Raw genomic sequence first — 19,468 nt, 5'->3', positions numbered from 1 at the left:
TGTCCCTACGACGTTAGCACTACTTGACTAGTTTTTAACTCATAAGTAAACTCACCACATGCGTTAACATTTTCTTAGCGAATGCAACTTCGCAACTACGCAACGCAACATCATCTACTCTCGTGGTAGAACACTTCTAGAACTTGATCCTTTTTTGAAAAGCAGGTTGAGACTCCAACCTCTGCATCGAAGAGATGCTTACATTATTTATTTGTGTTTTATTTAGCAAAGAAATGTTAAGAGCATACATCAAACGACCTAAAATCCGACAATGGGGGCATCAAGACCTTATGCTCTAAAAACACAAATGAACACCCACCATCTAGGTACCTGAGCATCACCGAGTTGTCCTATGGAAAATTAGGAACACCTTGTATCCTCGCTTTAGAAGTCGTCACCTTTGCCGAACAGCTGAGCCAACTACAAGTTGGGGACCCTCATAGCCGTTGATAGGTGTACCATCGATGCTGCCACGGCGCCGGGCATCGAATCTACCCTATGTGAGTCCATCTTGGCACGCCCCTCACAAAACCATGTTGCACTATGCCGTGAGGACTCGCCATCGTCAACGTGATAGATGCAACACACATCTCCATGACTAGACCCCTCCAGCCGAAGCTTGTTCCAAAACGATATCCCCAAGAGAGAGAACGACATCGAAAGTATCGCCTTCGTCATCTGATCCGGGAGAGAGGGACCCATATCTAGAGTTTCACCTAGAATTGCGCGGGGCATGAGATTCGCAACGATGGCGCATTCAACGTGGTAGCGACACCCATGGGCTCTGCCATTGTCATCCCCAACCGAGCGGAGCTTCGCCTCCCAGATCCGCCACGAGCGGAACCGCACATATGCAACCAGCTAACGCCCTATTAGCGCATATATAGACAGGACATTGGCCATGACTGTAGGAGACGACCTGTGACTTTGCATAGTCAAAATGAATGAATACATGTTGGTCTTAGAAAACGCAACATGCATGGTACCTACTTACATGGAACATGCGCCCCGGTGTCCCGTTGGAGTCGTCTCTTGAGCTCATTGACCCCTTGGATGCATGTATGGCATCTTTCAATAATTTTGAAGAAGTAAACTCATTACGTATCAGTATTCAGTAGCCAAATCCATTCATTTTATGGACGAATGACAGGTCACAGTTCAAAATCGGCTGAACTTGAACCTTGGCTGGACGCCTGGACGGACCCCGGTCGTCTGTGTCTGGAATTCACCGGACCACCGTAACGGCCACCGCAACGGGACGAACCCGCTGGCCGCTACCATCGCCCTGCCCTTGACACGCGGGGCGCGGGGCATGCGTAATGACAAACGCCGCAGCGGGCGACCAAGACCGGGAACGCGGAGAAACAGAGCGAAAACCACGCAGATAAGCAAGCGAAGCGGCGGCGCAACCCGGGCTTGCAAGTCACATAAGAGGTACACCAGCACTAGCTTCCCGGCCTTGCAAGCAGCACAAAGACGAACACCAACCGAAGAGGAGAGCAGGCGGCTAGCGGCCGGGACAAGATGGCCAAGTTGCAGAGGTCGCCGCCGCCGGCGCCGCCGGCGCTTCTCGCCTTGGCCGTCGTCGCCGCAGCCCTGCTCCTGTGCTCGTTCCCCGCCGCCGTCTCCGCTCGGAAGGTACGCTAGTGAACCATTGAGAATTTTGTGGCGTTCTCGGCGGGGATTGTGCGCTCGTGACAGCCGGCGATCAGTGACCGTGCCTGCGCAGGTTGGCGAGACGTGCGCGCTGGGTCGGAACTGCGACGCCGGGCTGCACTGCGAGACGTGCGCGGCGGACGGCGGCGTGCGGCCGCGGTGCACCCGGGTGACCCCCGTGGACCCGCAGAGCAAGGCGGCGGACCTGCCCTTCAACCGCTACTCGTGGCTCACCACCCACAACTCCTTCGCCCGCCTCGGCGCCCGCTCCCAGACCGGCACCGCCATCGCCACGGCGTGGAACCAGCAGGACACCGTCACCCAGCAGCTCAACGTAAGTCAGTCAACTCAACCCCACCTCACGCTCTGCTAATTTTCGCCATTCTGTTTTACCCACCGCCACCTCGTCGTCAACCTCTCCACAGAATCACCGTAGCCTGTCAGTGTGCGGTGAGGTGTCCGGGAACGCAACAGATGTCGCGAGTCTCATCCACGTGTCGAACGAGCAGCGTCATCTCCAGACGCCGGTCCTTGAAGCGTTGGCGCCGCACACATGTCGCTATGTCAGGCGCACGTGATGGACACTGCTCGTCTTGTGTTTCAGAGTTGTGGATGAGACGTATGGTGTCTGCCCCGATTTGGGTAACACGTCCATTTCACTCTCGCTCCAATCAACCAGACGCGATGCGTTGCTCTGATTCCTCCAAATTATCACCAAGCAAAACTTGGTGCGCACTGAAGAGGAAATTGCAAGTTCCACCAGTTTTTCATCCTTCTTTTCTAGCACAAACCACTAGTTGGACGTATTTTCTGCAAATTTCACTAGATTTTGGTCTAATCTATACTGCGCTTGCATCAGTTGGTCATCTAATCTAGCCCAATTAATAGCAGAGCTTACAGGTGCCAAAAATTGTAGTGGAATGTTCAAACGCTGATACAAAAAAAAATATGTCAACCAAAAATTAACGCGCCATTTTACATGAAACATCAATGTTTATTCTTGCAAATAAATAATCAACTCGCTGATTAAATTTTGCTAAAAGAATTGACCATTGAACATTTTATTTTCATGAATGCTTTAATTATAATGTGTGTGTGTAATAAACCTATTTTCTAGCATAAATCCTTCACAAACAATAAGTGCGAAAACTGTCCATCCAAGAGTATTTATTCAAACTGCTACACGGTTAATTTATGTTCAAAAGTTGGCTCATTGCACTTTGTAGAGTACTCACAATTTTTTCATAATGTTTGGAGGTACAATTATTTTATTATGATTTCCTTAGTGCGTCATGGGTATTTTTTGCAAATGATCATACCGAGCTATTGTAGCCTGGAGTGCATCCACGAAAATTTTCATATTTTTGCATGACTAATTATTTTTCACTGAATTCTTAAGCATTCTAAAATCTTCGTCGAGCATTGACATTCCGAGACCACCTGTCCAGTTTTGCTGTCAAATTGAGCTAAAACCTTGATTAGATTGATTTGATGGCAAAACGTTGAAACTTGCAACGGAAAAAACGGGTGGAATGTGCAATTTCCTCACACATTGAACCAAAGTGCATTTGATGTGATTTGTGTGATCGGCGTAGCTCGCGCTATACTTAGAAGCCATTAAGGTTGCAAAGCGGACATTTTCCTCGACCGTTTGTAGGTACTTCCTCTGGTCCTTTTTAATTGACTCAAATTTAGTACAAAGTTGTACTAAATCCGAGTCAATTAAAAGAGACCGGAGGGAGTATATCAAAAGTAAAATATATGTTAATTTCAAATAAAGATTGCACTAGGTTGACTTTTAAAACACAAACATGTTGGTTTACGCGGCTCATGCTCACAGCCGTAGCAGTGCACCACTGAGCACAAGAAGTTGAATTGTGTCAGCATTTCACAATTTCAACTCAATGTGGGACGAGTTCTCATAAACACGTAATGCTTGCTTGAGCACGACTTCATGGTTCTTATTCTTCGGGTTTCGGTTCAGCAATTAAGCTGAAACAAGCTGCAACTTTGTCAAACTGGGTCGGCTGACTTTGCCGTTTGTCGCAGAACGGCGTGAGAGGGCTGATGCTGGACATGTACGACTTCCGCAACGACATATGGCTCTGCCACTCCTACGGCGGCGCCTGCCAGAACTTCACCGCATTCGTAAGCGCACCAACCCAACCTCCTGCAATGATCGACGAACACGCACACTAACAGCTACCTTTGCGTATATGTTCCGATGGGCGACGGACAGACGCCGGCGGTGAACGTGCTCCGCGAGATCGAGGTGTTCCTGGCAAGGAACCCGTCGGAGGTGATCACGATCTTCATCGAGGACTACGTGGAGTCGCCGAAGGGGCTCACCCGCGTCTTCAACGCCTCCGGCCTGACGCGGTACCTGTTCCCGGCGTGGCGCATGCCCAAGAACGGCGGCGACTGGCCGCTGCTCAGCGACATGGTCCGCGACAACCACCGCCTCCTCGCCTTCACCTCCAAGTCCGGCAAGGAGGCCGCCGAGGGGTTCCCCCACGAGTGGGGCTACGTCGTCGAGAACCAGTGTACGTACGCAACGCACGAATCATCACTGATCGATGACAGGCGAGGCATGACAAATGTGGAAATGTTTCTTGTGCTGCAGACGGGACGAAAGGGATGGTGAACGGGGTTTGCCCGAACCGGGCCGAGTCCGCCGCCATGAACGACCTCTCGAGGTCGCTGGTGCTGGTGAACTACTTCAGGGACCTCCCCAACTTCCCGGAGGCGTGCAAGGACAACTCCCAGCAGCTGCTGGGCATGCTAGACACCTGCCACGCCGCCTCGGGGAACAGATGGCCTAACTTCATCGCCGTTGATTTCTACAAGGTCTGGTATTTTCTTTCGAGCTGGATAAGTTTTCAGTTGCATTGCAAGCTGAGAGTGAATATCTAGGATTTGCTGGGTGCTAATGCTATGTACCCTGCCCAGAGAAGCGACAAAGGCGGCGCGGCGGAAGCCACGGACAAGGCCAACGGCGGGCTGGTCTGTGGATGCGGAAGCATAGCTGCCTGCAATGTAATGTGGCATTCTGCCTGCTCTTTCCCACGCTAACAGCAAATTTTGCTGTTTCAATAAGTGTTCCATCAAAGCAGGTTGTTTTTGCACTGACAGAAATCAATGTGTGTGTTCTATGCAGAGCAATGGTACATGTTCGCCGCACAACCACGGGGCCACGCCTAAAGGCATCTTCAACGCGACCTCAGACGCTGCTGTGCGGCGGCCACCAGCAACGTTGCAGTGGCAGCTGCTCATGCTACCGTTCACTGTCATTGCGCTATTATTATGCTTGTAGAAGTGCAGTGAAATGTAGAAAGCTTCGTCTAAAGATAGATCAGTTTGGAGATTGTAAATCAGTTGCTTAGCAGCAGACTTGAGATCACGAAAATTAGCTGACCCCCACTGCAAATATAAGAGCATCTCCAGTCGCGTCCCCCAAAGCGTCCCCAAAGGGATTTGGGGCGCGCCGGACAGAAAATGCGTTCCAGCCGCATCCCCCAAAGCCCATTTTTGTCCGGCGCGCCCCGATACGGTGTCCGGCGCCCCGAGCCCGTCCCCGCCCCACAGGGGACGCACCGGGGACGCCGGATCAAGGCCGGGAAGAAGGAAGTCGAAGCCCCGGCAGAGGCTGGAGGGGCATGCCATGCTGCACAACGACTACTTCGCCGACGACGCAACACATGCCGACAATTTTCGGCGCCGGTACAGGATGAGCAAGGGGCTGTTCATGAATATCTTCCACGGCGTTCGAGAGTTCGACCCCTACTTCAAGCTCAAGCTCGACGCTGCAGGCGTTCTCGGGTTCTCGTCCATTCAGAAGTGCACCGCCGCCATGAGGATGCTTGCATACGGAGCACCTGCCGATACACATGACGACTACCTTCGCATGAGTGAGTCTACTGCCATTGAGTGCATGTACAAGTTTTGCCGAGCTGTGGTGGGAAAGTTTGGCAAATACTACTTGAGAGGGCCAACCGAGGAAGAGACTGTAAGGATCATGGCACAAAATGTCGCCGGAGGATTTCTCGGAATGCTTGGAAGCATCGATTGCATGCACCGGGCATGGACGAACTGCCCGTTTGCTTGGCAAGGTATATACAAAGGGCGTCATGGATATTGCGGTGTGGTGCTTGAAGCTGTGGCAGATTATGACATGTGGATTTGGCATTCTTTTTTGGCATGGCGGGATCACACAATGACATCAACGTGTTGCGAGCGGTCTCCGGTGTTCGACGAGACTAGTGGAAGGGCATGCTCCACCATGCAATTATGAGATCAATGGCCACCAATATACCAAAGGCTATTATCTAGCCGATGGTATATATCCAAAATGGGCCACTTTTGTCAAAACAATCTCGAATCCATCGAGTCCGAAGAATTCCCACTTTGCTACACGACAGGAGGCTTGCAGGAAGGATGTCGGACGGGCATTTAGTGTGCTTCAAGCACAATTTGCCATTGTCCGTGCCACTGCTCTAAGCTGGTCTCACGACCAAATGTGGGAGGTGATGCGAGCTTGTGTGATCATGCACAACATGATCATCGAGGATGACCGCAAGAATCATGCTAGGTCACATGTTGGTCCCTATGAGTGTCAAGGCCCTCTTGCGGAGGTTTATCATGAGTTGCTCGTAGATTTTGCTTGATTTTCTTGCTATGCACGCAGAGATCCGTGACAATGAATGTTCATGATCAACTTCAAGCTGATCTCGTTGAGCATTTGTGGAGGATCAAAGGAAATACCGTGGCACCTTGATGTAGCATCTAGCCATATTTATTATATTTGTTTACTTGTTTGTTGTAATTTAATTTGAAAACAATCCTCGCAAACATTTTTATTCATATGCTACATTTGATAAATAGTTATGTGTTAAAAAAAGTATTTTAAATGTTTGGGGGCGGCGTTTGGGGGACGCGGCTGGGGAGCGACGTCCCCCAAACGCAGCACGAACAAAACACGTCCCCCAAACATTCAATTCGGCGCGGTTTGGAGGACGCGGCTAGAGATGCTCTAAAGCAGTGCAATTGCTACTTCGCTGATAGGTGTCCAAAATCCAAACAGAAGTGCATTTATCGAAGCAAGAGTGTGGCCTCATTCAGTTAACTGCAGAATCCTGATAATTGCTCGACGACACCGTTGCAACACAGGTACAGCACATTCCATGACGCCCACAATGGAGCAAAACTGGACACGAGACTACTTTTCTGGCAAGAGACAGACAACACACGAACATGGGGATCCTTCCAGAACATAAGACATGGCAAAACAAAAGATAACTGCAGGATCAACTTGGGGGAAGCATTTAAGGCAACGTTTGCAAAAACTATTATACTGAGTGAATCAAGGTAGCACATTTTAGCATGTGTAGACAACACTGATCAATCTTGCAAACATCACTACTACATAATATAACCATCATGCGCAAAATTAAACGCCTCATGAGAAGGGAAACATCACATCCGAACTTGGGGAAGTTCACTCCATTGAGGAAGAGGTCGGGCCACCGCCATAGCCGCCACCACGGCCAAAGCCGCCTGCACCACCGCCACGGCCAAACCCACCACCAGAGCTCTGAAAAAATTTAGAGTGCAAAATTTTGATGAGCATCCATTCAGTTCAGAAAATAGCTGCAACTCTGATACAGTATATGGCATTTCATCAGCTGGTACCCGGACAATGCCAACACTTCACAAAGAAAATCATGCAAAATACAAAAATATAAATATAACTGTTGAGCATGAAAGAAAATATAGCTTGACAATCAAAATCTTACTAGTGTACAGTTTTAAATTAATGAGTGTAACAAAGAAAAGGATACAGCGAGACATTCACAGTTCATGGTATCAACATTCTAGGATGCACACAGAAACCAGCCAGTACTAATTCTGATTTGCATGCATGTTTAGGTATTCATGTTTGTCAATTGCCATGCTAAATCGTACGACCAAAAAAAGACATAGGCACTTCAAGGACATAGTTGATTACCCTGAATGATGGCTGGAACTCTGCTGGAGCTCCACCTTTCTCACCAGCAAAGTCACCAGGCGCGCCGCGAGGACCAGCACGGTAGCCATCCCTGTCACCAAACCTTGGCCTATCACCCTCGAAGCGAGGTGGACCCCTGTAAAAAATCCAAGTAAATGTAAGCAAAACTATAGAGCTGGACTTGGCCTCAACAAAAGCAATCGAGAGTATAAACATAGTGCTAACCAAATATAGCATTTGTAAATCCTAAAAATAATTATCTTGCTTTCCAACTTATAAGAAAACCAAAGGACCAACAAATAAACGACGAAATGAAGCAAAACCGCACAGAAAATATCTAACCAACGTCCAATATATATTACGTCTATAAAATAGCAGAAAAAGAAGGCATTAAATCATTTCTTTTAACAATGTTGCAAAGCTATGTCTACAGGACAAAGGCTCCACACCATAAACAAGCAAGTCAAACCACAACAGGAGTAACCTAAGATACATGACAGAACTTCAGTCATTCTTAATACACATCTAGCAGCTTTCATATACGCAACTTAGTAGGCATTTCATTACTAAAACTAAAATTGGTACGTTAGCTCTACATTAATCATCACACTGACACGTATGACAAGAGCCTGGAGCAGAAATAACTATACCTTGGGCGGTCACCAGGTGGGCCAGAGCCGAACGGGCGGCCAGGAGGCTTGGCAGACTTCTTGAGCGTGTTGGGCACGATCTCAGATGGCAGGTTGAGGAAGGTGCGCAGGAACTCAATGCCCTCATTGGTGAGGTACCAGTAGTAGTGCTGCCACGAGAAGGTCTCCCTGACGTACTCCTTGGACTTGAAGCTCTGCATGAGCTTGATCACCTGGAGGTTGGGCACGTCAATCTGCGGGTGCTTGGCCAGGTTGTAGTCCTTCTTGGCGTACAGCACCCCCTCTGCAACAGCACATACGCATGCGTCAAGGATAATGATTACACGAATAGAATCAGTCACATGAATTCATTCTCGAAATTCCATGGTGAGAGTTGTGACCAATCAGAGAGTGAAACGGTTCATTTGGTTCTGATGGGCATAATTTGTGTGAAATATCAGAAGCCAAACCCCCTTATACGAGCTTATGGGAGCTTGTCATGATCTAACAAAAAAATGAGAGCTGGTAGCCTACACAAGTTCCTAGCATGCAAAATTTAACCAAGGAACCAAATCCTAAAAATAAACTAAACTTCAGCTCTCCTTCGAGCATCGACTAGCACGAAACCTAGTGTTTTCCTCTGTGGGCTTATCAGATCCACCGTACTCACTCTCGGTCGCGCCTATACTATATTAGGAGCTACGATCGTTCGAGGCGAGGGGAGTCGAGAATTACTGACCTTGGAAGAGGTACTTGCAGATCTCATTGCGGTTCTTCTTGGAGATGATCTGTGGGAAACAACAAGCGAGATTAGCACGGCGTCATTGGAGGCAAGAACTCGAAGGAACGGCGGGTTCCGGCCTCGGATGCTCGCTTACCATGCTGGGCAGGCCGCGGGTGGGACGAGCTCCAAGTGCGCCGACGAGGGGGCGGGGGCGGAGGCGGCGGCGGGAGGGAGAGAAAGGAAGAGCCCTAGAGAATCTGACGGGTAAGCTTTTATATAGTCGCTGTGGTGTAGGGTTGGACGGCGGCAGCGCAGAGCGAGCGAGAGCGCGGTAGGGAGGGGCAGAAATGTCAAGAGGAGCGACTTCCTAAAGGCCCAGTTCATTGGGCTCCGGTCGGGCATGTGTTTTGAGTGTGAATATTGTTAGGTAGGCAAACCCCTATTTAACGCTCAACGGGGGGAGCCGCCTGAAACTTGGACTATTGTGGGCCGGCCCGTATGCGTGGCGTTTTTATTTTTTATTTTTTCTTTTGTATTCTTTTTTATGTTTTACAATTTAGAATTTTTCTCTGTTTTGGTATTTTTGTATTTTTATTTTAAAAAAAAATTGTTATGTTTTTTGATACATGGATATTTTCACCGATATAAAGCATGTATTGTTTAGATGTGTGGAGATGAGTATCCCAGCTTCCAAATGTGTCATGTGTAGCCACAATAAGGGATTCATGAGTGTAGCTTCGGTAGCCGCCCGGGCATGTTGGGCCCTGGCTCCACTACTAACAATAATGATAATCAAGCACTAAGCTTTGCATGTGTTTTTATTTTAATGTTATCACTATTACTAGTACCAATAAGACACAACATGATGTTCATGGATGCATGGTTGTGTAATCTATGATGTTGTAGCCCTCCTCCAATGTTGAATTGCGAGAGGGAAATTGCACTCTTTTTGATGTTATGAGATTCGGATTTCAGAGTTCATTTTATCCGTTGTATACATATTTATGTGTGGATAATATGCTACTATGCATGTTGTGTACAATGAGAATTAAAAATGCATGTATACGTAATCTCACCAGCTCATGGCAAAAAAGTTACGAGAACGGTCTATCCATTTTTCATCCGTCCAACCAAACAGAAAATTGGCTAACCTCAACAACATTTATCCTTCTGACCAAACAGAAACAGAAATAATCGCCTCAGCCAAACACATCCTTAATTCTTCACAGTAAGCATGGCTCGTGGATTTCACCTAACCTTTTTTGTTTTACTCAAACGTGGCCTAACAATTGGTGTTTCCCACAAGGTTGACTATACTCATGCGGAAGTGATGGTGGCCAATGTGAAAAAGTAAGACACTGAAGCTCGATAAAAATAAAAATAAAATAAAATAAAATAACATGAGCGCGATGCGAGAATGCAATTTTCAGTTGTCTGCCCAAACCTCTACACTGAACTGAAACGAGAATGGCAAATTTCGGAGGGAATAGCACTTCACACCATTTGTTGGTGCTAAAGTTACACAAAACCACAACTTCGGTTTTGTTTTGCACAAAACACCAGTTTTCAATGCAATTCATTGCAGAGAACACATCAATATGAATTAGGAAGACTAAAAGGCCAATTAACAAATTAGGGCCCACCTCTAGCAGCCCAAGTGACGCTAAGCCTCGACAGGAAATTAACCCTCCACTCGATCGACCAACCGACCGGTTCCGCCCGATAGGAAACCCTCGACAGGGACGGCCACCCGCGCGAGGGCTCCGTCGACCCGGTGAGCGGCTCCGGCGGCGCTCCGGCGGTAGGGATCGGGGAGTCCGAGGAGTTTCCCCCTGACAAGGGATTAACTTATCAATGCCTACGGGTTGTAGACTAGGGTTTAGTTGGAAGTAGAAGGCAAGTAGATCTCGAAGGTTTCAGCCGAAAAGTACTCGACGATTATGAAAACTAGGGTTTTAGAGACAATGATTCGATGCTTTCTTTGTCCCTCGACTCCCCCTTATATAGGAGGTGGAGCCGAGGGATTCGTATTGTACAAGTTACAGAGTCCGGGAGGGTTTCCAACTCATCCCGCAAGATTACAAACATCATCTCCTAATACAACTCTAACTTTCCTTAATATCAACTTGGGCTTCCGATTCTTCTTATTCTTCGAGTCGTGGGCCTTCAGTAAACCCCGGGTACTATCTTCGGCAGGCCCATTGGGGATGCCTATGTCAATAGCCCCCGAGATTTTGCTTGAATCGTAGAGTCAGGGAAAATCTCCACTGTTTATGTTTACTCGACAACTTTAAACTTCTCTATATTTCTTCATATGAATTTCTATATTGTACAGGGATAATGGTATTTGGGGCTAGTTCATCTGACGGATCAGGTACTAGTTAACTGCTCTAGTGGCAATCCGCAAAAACCTACTTCAAGACCACGTCCCCGGACATGATCTCGGGATACTTGGTGTAAACTTCGACGAGTGCCGCTTAAGGTCTTACCATTCCGTCGAGTCCCGGTCATATTTATCGGGTACCTAACGCGTCCGTTAGGATTTTTCTTCGTATCCGTTGATACGGATAGAAGTAGCAAACCGACGTCGGAGACGGCGCCACGCCACTCGAACGGATCCAGGGTCTTACCTTCGCAAAGTTTTGCGGCATTCAGAAATTGTTCGCAACTTTGGCGTTCGAGAATATATTGTCGAGTGCTTATTCGAGTCTGTTGGAATGGCACATTTTATTGAGTCAACGGATGACTTATATTGCTCTCCCGATGGGAGTATATGTAGAGTTACTTATAACTCGAAATATACTCTCTTGTTCTTTTATCTTTCTCTTTTATAATTTCATCGGGCACGCGAACAGCGTTCCCGATGGGAGTAGCCCCCGAGGCTACAGCCAAGGACTTGTGCTTGGGTGTAGGCTCCACGCCTTATGCCGCTATATTTTCTTTTCTCTCCCGATATTTTCAAATCTCTCGGGTGCGCGAACAGCGCTCCCGATGGGAGTAGCCCCCGAGGCTATGAACAAATATTTGTATTTGATCATAGGCTCACACCATTTCTATTTTGTCGTTCTCGAATTTTTCATTTTTCCAGAGTAGCCCCCGAGCATTTGATCAAAAACTTGTATTTGATCAAAAGCTCTCCAATATCTTTTGTTGTCGCCTTTTTATGAAAATGTTGAGTCGAAATTTTTCTTGCTGAAGTGACATCATTGCTGACGATAACCACGACCACTATTCCTGAAAATCGCGAGATGTTCTCTCTCGCTGCCTTGCGGGCCCAAATTACGCATCATATTGACACGTCGTGCAAGTGGGGGACACACGTCCTCCGCTTTTCCCGGCGCACGCACCGTAACGCCTGTAGGGCGAAGTTACTTTTTACCCCTCGTTCCATGTGTACATCATCTACCGCACACTTTTTCCATCCAACGGTTCGCCGCTTCGCCGCACCTCTATTTAAGGTCTTCATCTTCTTCCTCCAAGCACTTTCGCTCGCGCCGCTCCCCTGTTCTCCTCTCGCAAAAATCCCCTCTTGCGCTCCATAACTCCCCGAGCTCAACCACTCTCACATTGTGTTCTCGCGCCATTGTTGATGCCACCGCGCTGATTGACCGAGCACGACACTCCTGAATCCAAGATGGCTTCCGTAGATCTTGGTAGCGCTGAGTGGGAGAGATCCAAAATCCCGACCCAAGACATCAACCTCCTGAAGAAGCTGGGAATCAGCAAGAAGCCAAAGGCGCTATGCTTCCCCAGCGAAGAGAGCTACCCAACCCCTCCAATGGAGTATCGGGTTAGTTTCGTCGATCATCTCATCCGCGGCCTCTCTGCCCCCATTCACCCTTTTCTTCGGTGGTTGCTTTTCGTTTATGGACTGCAACTTCATCACCTCACACCCAACTCTATCCTCCATATATCCATTTTCATCACTCTTTGTGAATCCTTCCTCGGCGTCCAGCCTAACTGGGCGTTGTGGAAGCGTATCTTTTTCTGTCGCCGTAATGGCTCTTCCAATGTCGCCTATAACATAGGCGGCGTTGTTATCTGCGTTCGCCCTGATGTCGATTACTTCGATGTCAAATTCCCTGACTCAGTTCAAGAGTGGCGCAAAAAATGGCTATACATCCATGAAGAGAATCATGGATGTGCTGAAGACAACATCCCTCCTTTTGATGGTGCCGAGAAAATCTACCGCCGCTATTCCTGGGATGCAGAAGCTACCGAGGAAGAAAAAACGGGTGTGCTTCTGGATTGTTCAATATATTTGATAGAGGTGCTTCATTGACTACTATTATCGGGTGTGCCGAAAAATAGTGGCGCAATTTTCTTGCTGTTGTAATTACTCCATATGCTAGCTTCAGTACTCGCGGGTACCGCTGTTTTGAAGGCGATAGAACTTCACTGATGAAATATACCGGCCTTTGCACTCCATGGAGTTTTCCTTCCTCCTCTCTTTCAACGACTAGTGCCGTGCTAACCACCTGAGGTGTGGCTGCGATGTATAGCAAGAGAGGTTCCTTCTCTTTTGGTGCCACTAAGATTAGTGGTGTCGAAATTGTGCGCTTTAAATCCTCGAAAGCTCGCTCTGCCTCTTCATTCCATTGGAATTTCTCTCCTTGCTTGATTAGAGCGTAAAACGGTAACGCTTTTTCTCCCAACTGCGCGACGAATCCGCTTAAAGCGGCGACTCGCCCGGTTAGTCTGCCGTACTTCCTTCAACTTTGTTGGCTTCCTCATTGTTACGATAGCTTGGATTTTTTCGGGATTTGCTTCAATCCCTCTTGCCGAAACAAGAAAACCAAGCGGTTCTCCTGCGAGGACACCAAAGGAACATTTTGTTGGGTTCAATTTGAGACAGAACTTGTCGAGGTTGTCGAAGGTTTCCTTCAGATCCTCGATTAGCGTCGTCCCCTTTTTTGATGTTATGACGACATCGTCGATGTACACTTGTACGTTTTTCCCATTTTGTGTCGCCAAACACTTCTGCATCATCCTTTGGTATGTTGCTCCCGCGTTTTTTAAACCAAAAGGCATTGTTCTATAGCAAAACACGCCATAAGGTGTGATGAACGCTGTTTTGACCTCATCTTCTTCTTTTAATCTGATATGGTTATAACCAGAATATGCATCCAGGAAGGAAAGACGTTCGCACCTCGCCGTGGAGTCGATAATTTGATCGATCCTTGGGAGGGGAAAGTGATCCTTTGGACAATGTTTATTGAGACACGTAAAATCGACGCACATGCGAAGGACTTTAGTGTTTTTCTTCGGCACCAACACCGGATTTGCTACCCATGTGGCCTCCGTATGCAGCTCCTTGATAAAACCAGCTTCTCTTAGTCGATCGATTTCGACGAAGCATAGCTTTGCGGTTTGGCTCCGAAAACGCCGCAAAGGTTGTTTGATTGGTCTCGCTAATGGATCCAAGTTTAGGTGGTGCTCGGCAAGTTCCCCGGGTACTCCCGGCATGTCGGCTGGACACCATGCGAAGATTTTCCGAGTGCTCACGGAGGAACTCGACGAGCGCGCTTTCCTATGCGAGGTCCATGTTTGCTGCGATGGACGTCGTCTTCTTTGGATCCGTCGGGTGAATCCGCACCTCCTTGGAATCCTTTGCGGTGTTAAAGGTTGGCTCTTTATTAGGCCTCCCCACATCTGGTAGCACATCATAATCAGTCGTAAGCCTTGACTCCATGTATTCTGCTTGCATCCCGAAAGTTTCTAATAGTCGATGAAAATCCTTGTCACATTTATCGGCTAAAGCGAAGCTTCCTTTGACTGTAATTGGTCCCCTAGGTCCAGGTAACCTCCACAACAAATATGTATAATGTGGTACTGCCATAAACCTGGCATATGCTGGCCGTCCCAACAAGGCGTGATACTGTGACGGGAAATCCACGACTTCGAACTTCAGCTTCTCTATCCTGTAGTTTTCTCGGGTCCCGACTGAACGTCGAGATTAATCTTCCCCAGCGGATAACTTGGCTTCTCCGGTGTGATACCGTGGAATCGCGTATCGGTCGGTTCCAGGTTTGCTAGGGATATATTCATCTTCCTTAGTGTATCTGCATACATAAGGTTTAAACTGCTGCCGCCATCTATGAACACTCGAGATACATCGAATCCCACAATTACTGCTGGTAAGATCAATGCTGACTGCCCTGGTCGAGGAACTTGTTGTGGATGATCGGCTATTGTGAAGCCAATATCTTGCCCCGACTCGGCTAAGGTACTCGACCGTTGGTGGAGGCATCTTCTCCGCCATAAACACCCGTCGCGAGATTACTTTCTGAGCTCTATTGGATGGCCTGCCTTTCTGAATCATCGAGACCGCTCCGTTAGAGTTGGGATCAACATAAGGCGGTGGAGCAGGTGTTGCCGCTATTCTGAGCTGATATCGATTTTCGTCCGTAATCGCGGGGGGAGGTGGCAAGTGAATATCACTCCTGGGTCCTTGAGGATTTACGTGCGTCGCTCGAGCATTAGCATGCCCTGCCCACCTTAACATTGCCCGGAAATTTCGGCAATCCTTTTGCAAGTGTCCTGACCGTCTTTTTCCATTATTGTCGAGATAAAAATGCATCCGACACGGCCCGTTCATCATCTCTTCAGGGGACACAAAAGGTCTCTGGAACCTTGACCCGGTATTTTGCCTGTTGTTTCGAGAGTCATCTCTATTGTCGCCTCGCTGCTCGTTGCTCCTCTGGTAATCATCTCTGTTTCCTCCGGCGCTTGCTCGGAAGCCAGCCGAAATTTTCCCAGGAGCATCATAACTCGAGTACTGCCGAGGAAATCGTCGCCTATTTTGATAATTTCGGCCGCGGTCCTCCTCTGGTGACCTATGCCATTTGTTGTGAACGGCATCTTCTCCATCTGCCCATCTGTTTGCTATCTCCATTAATGCGGATACTGTCTTTGGATTGGTCCTCCCCAAATCCTCGACAAAATCTCCTCGCCTGATTCCTGCGACAAACGCATCTATTGCTCTCTCGTCAGATATATTCTCTGCCGAGTTTTTAATGATATCCCATCTTTGGATATATTTTCTCATTGGTTCATCTGGCTTTTGTCGACACGACCTCAATTCCTCTAGCGATGCAGGTTTTTTGCATGTGGACCGGAAGTTCTTGACGAATACGTCCTCAAAACTCGTCCCGACTGTCGATAGATCCCGGAGGAAGTTTCTTTATCCAGGATCGCGCGGCTCCACTCGGTGTGTATCTGGATACTTTGCATAGCTGTTGCTCTGGTCCCTCCTGTGAGCTTCACCGTCTCTAGGTAATCGACTAACCAATCCTCTGGATCTTGCAGGCCGTCGAATTTCTTGAAACTATAGGGCAACTTGAATCCCGAAGGGACTCGAGTTTTTCGGACTCTCCTTGTAAAGCATGGTAAACCGCACATGTCCTCGTCGTTTAGTTCTGGGGAATGCCGATGTTCTCTTCTACTTTGTCGTGTTCTGTCCACCCTTGCTTGTGCTGCTGTGTCTCTTGCTCCACTTGTCCCTTCAGGAGCTGCTGCTGCTGCCGCAGTCGTGGACTATTTTGCCTTGCTCGTTCCTTCGGGAGGTGTTGATGCAAACGCCGTCCCCATGGCTCCGACTCCTGCCATTGCCATGTTGTACAGGTGCCTCCCTTGGATCTCCCGGAGGTGGCCTGGATGCAAGGATAAAGGCCTCGTGTCGCCATATACCCAGCTTCTGGTGTCTTGGGGATGATGTTCCCTCTCGTGTCTATCGACATAAAAGACATGTCGAGGTTTTGAACCAAATGCTCTCTTTCTCCTTCAGGTATGTTTTGCAGCCTCGATCTTGCTCTGTTCCGAGCTTCCCTGTGGCTATCTCCCGAAGTTCCGGATTGTCGACTTAACTCCGCTCTTCGCCTGCTTGATGCGGAGGCTGCCTCCTTTCTTCTGTTCGTAGCAGTACTGCTCTGTTTTCCCAACTCCCTTGCGGTTCGTGCGAGTCTATATTGATATGCTTGCAACTCTTCCGGCGTGGCCGTTGTGGCCATTGGTTCCGAGCCGTCCATAGCTCTTGCGGCTCTATCCCATGCTGCTTGCGGGAGTTGAACTCTATCTCGAGGCTCGAGTCCGACATATTTGCTGCCTAGACCTCGTCGTAAATCAGAGGGATCGACGTATGGATTTCCCAAGTCGTCGAAAGCCTCAGATGTTTCCTCCTGATCACGGCTTGGCTCTCCGATGGCATAAATCTGATGGTATTTTGTATTCATATCTGTGCTATGTTTGGTGACACCATCATAAAGATTGGTGAAGACCTTGCCCACTGTAGTGGATTTGTCGATGAAGTCGAAGCCGTCGACACCTGCTCGAGTCATCGCTTATATAGGAGTCCGCGGATGACTCGAAGGACATGTCGCTGAAGATCTTGGCGAGATTTTCGCTTGCCCTGGTGATGATGAAGCGTGGCGATGAAGTCTCTTCTTCGCCTGACTCGATTGACGATGTTGAGTTCGAAAAATCGGAATCGACCGTCGACAATCCCGACGAAATCGGAATTTTGAGACGATACGCTCCCTCTTTCTCGACGCGAAAGTGGAATCTTCCGAACGTCATCTCCATAAGCTCCTCTAGATACGCATATGCATCCAAACGGGAGGGCGGGTGAGGAACAAAATCGACAGGACCAGTTGCGATCTGTTTACCTCGATCCATTGCGTTGCTTGCAGTTGATGAAGTCGACGATCTTGAACGTGCCATCGAGATCGGATCCTTGACGCCTCTAATCCCCACAGACGGCGCCAATTGACAAGGGATTAACTTATCAATGCCTACGGGTTGTAGACTAGGGTTTAGTTGGAAGTAGAGGGCAAGTAGATCTCGAAGGTTTCAGCCGAAAAGTACTCGACGATTATGAAAACTAGGGTTTTAGAGACAATGATTCGATGCTTTCTTTGTCCCTCGACTCCCCTTATATAGGAGGTGGAGCCGAGGGATTCGTATTGTACAAGTTACAGAGTCCGGGAGGGTTTCCAACTCATCCCGCAAGATTACAAACATCATCTCCTAATACAACTCTAAGTTTCCTTAACATCAACTTGGGCTCCGATTCTTCTTATTCTTCGAGTCGTGGGCCTTCAGTAAACTTTGGGTACTATCTTCGGCAGGCCCATTGGGGATGCCTATGTCACCCCCCGACCATGAAGTATTCGGAGCCGCAGAACCAGACATCGATTGGTTTGGAGTCGAACCAGCTTCCAACCGAGCCGGCGACAGGGGTGGGGACGGCGGCGGCAGCGGCGCGCCGCCCACATGGACGTCGGTAGTGGACTCCGTCGACACCATCTCATTCAACGGGTAAGATTCATCTGCACTGCCATTTTTTGTTTAAAGTTCATCCTTTCGGTAGGGTTTGACTGGCAGGAAGATGACGAGTTTTGGGGGCGGAATATTTCGGCTCTGATCGACGTAGAAAAGTAGTTCCTTTCTAAAATTTGTGGTATTAAATTAGTGATCCATTTTGCTACTACCTCTGTTTACGAATTACTATTGCCTTTGTCAATGATAATTCAACAATGCATTTCGCTAAAGCTAAATCGGTGATCCTATTGTCCTTGTGTCGTTTTTAGAGTAACCGGGGGCTGCCTGAGTACATGGACACACCTGCCTCGCCATCTGCTGCAATGCCTCCATCAGCATCACCACTGCAAGGACCGGCACCTACACCACAACAACAAGTACCCGCAGCTGCACCACAGCCAGCTGCACCTACACCACGGCCAACTGGACGTACACCACGGCCAGCTGCACCTGGACGACATCGACAAATGCATTACACCGAGTCCAGGCTCTACGGTTACTTCACAGCAGGTAACGGACATGGACAACAGGAGGAGGAAGACAATTAGAATTGATGTTTGTATCTCGCCTCTTGCTTTTGTACGTGCAACACACTAAAGATGGAGCTATCTGCTAATATTTACATGTTTCTCTTCTGATGCTTCCTCATTTTGGATGGAAAATTGACAAACATGTTATGTACAAGATGGATGTGTGGTTTCAGCTTGATAAATATGTGCATGTCTTGTCAATCATTTTTTCTTGCTAAATATTTGTGGTTAACTTGATGAATTCAAGCATACCAGTTGGGTCACATTGAGATTGTCTCGTCAAGGTGGGCCCCAATTTGTTAATTGCCCTATTAGTCTTCCTGATTCATATTGTTGTGTTCTCTGCAACGAATTGCATTGAAAACTGGTGTTTTGTGCAAAACAAAATCGAAGTTGTGGTTTTGTGCAACTTTAACACCAATAAGTGGTGTGAAGTGCTATTCCCTCCAAATTTCGGTGCCAAAGCAGAAATTGTTCCAAGGCGCAAAATTGAAATGATTTTTTCGGAAAGTGATATTCCATATTTAAGCGGGAAACCACAACCAGATAATCCGAAATCCCAACACGCGAGCCTTTGCAGTTAACCACGCAAGATATACCAGATAAA

At 48.1% G+C, this 19,468-nt stretch overlaps 2 protein-coding genes across 2 annotated transcripts; one reads left to right on the top strand and one right to left on the bottom strand.

Moving 5' to 3' along the window:
* The first annotated feature begins 1,524 nt into the window (after positions 1 to 1,524).
* Positions 1,525 to 4,969, top strand: LOC124672040 (PI-PLC X domain-containing protein At5g67130-like). The gene is made up of 7 exons (XM_047208335.1): positions 1,525 to 1,638; positions 1,730 to 1,990; positions 3,706 to 3,804; positions 3,896 to 4,199; positions 4,280 to 4,503; positions 4,606 to 4,692; positions 4,814 to 4,969. Exons 1-7 carry the CDS (start codon positions 1,525 to 1,527, stop codon positions 4,967 to 4,969), a joined length of 1,245 nt encoding a protein of 414 aa, XP_047064291.1.
* A 2,007-nt stretch (positions 4,970 to 6,976) lies between these two features.
* On the bottom strand, positions 6,977 to 9,248 carry LOC124673993 (40S ribosomal protein S10-1). Its single transcript, XM_047210036.1, has 5 exons — positions 9,168 to 9,248; positions 9,029 to 9,077; positions 8,311 to 8,593; positions 7,661 to 7,796; positions 6,977 to 7,246 (listed from the first exon to the last, which is right to left on the bottom strand). The coding sequence occupies exons 1-5, from the start codon at positions 9,168 to 9,170 to the stop codon at positions 7,151 to 7,153; spliced, it is 567 nt and encodes a 188-aa protein (XP_047065992.1). The 5' UTR covers positions 9,171 to 9,248; the 3' UTR covers positions 6,977 to 7,150.
* Positions 9,249 to 19,468: the final 10,220 nt, after the last annotated feature.

This window comes from Lolium rigidum, chromosome 7, assembly GCF_022539505.1.
Source record: "Lolium rigidum isolate FL_2022 chromosome 7, APGP_CSIRO_Lrig_0.1, whole genome shotgun sequence".
In the NCBI taxonomy this organism is placed as follows: domain Eukaryota; kingdom Viridiplantae; phylum Streptophyta; class Magnoliopsida; order Poales; family Poaceae; genus Lolium; species Lolium rigidum.
This window is presented reverse-complemented; position numbering and strand designations above follow the sequence as displayed.

Excerpts from the sequence above, each read along its gene's own strand:
- LOC124672040 (XM_047208335.1), top strand. The coding sequence starts at position 1,525 with ATGGCCAAGTTGCAGAGGTCGCCGCCGCCGGCGCCGCCGGCGCTTCTC. Across the intron at positions 1,639-1,729 it reads CCGCCGTCTCCGCTCGGAAG|GTTGGCGAGACGTGCGCGCT; the intron begins GTACGCTAGTGA and ends GTGCCTGCGCAG. Across the intron at positions 1,991-3,705 it reads CCGTCACCCAGCAGCTCAAC|AACGGCGTGAGAGGGCTGAT; the intron begins GTAAGTCAGTCA and ends CGTTTGTCGCAG.
- LOC124673993 (XM_047210036.1), bottom strand. Across the intron at positions 7,797-8,310 it reads CCACCTGGTGACCGCCCAAG|GGGTCCACCTCGCTTCGAGG; the intron begins GTATAGTTATTT and ends GATTTTTTACAG. Across the intron at positions 7,247-7,660 it reads AGTTCCAGCCATCATTCAGG|AGCTCTGGTGGTGGGTTTGG; the intron begins GTAATCAACTAT and ends AAATTTTTTCAG.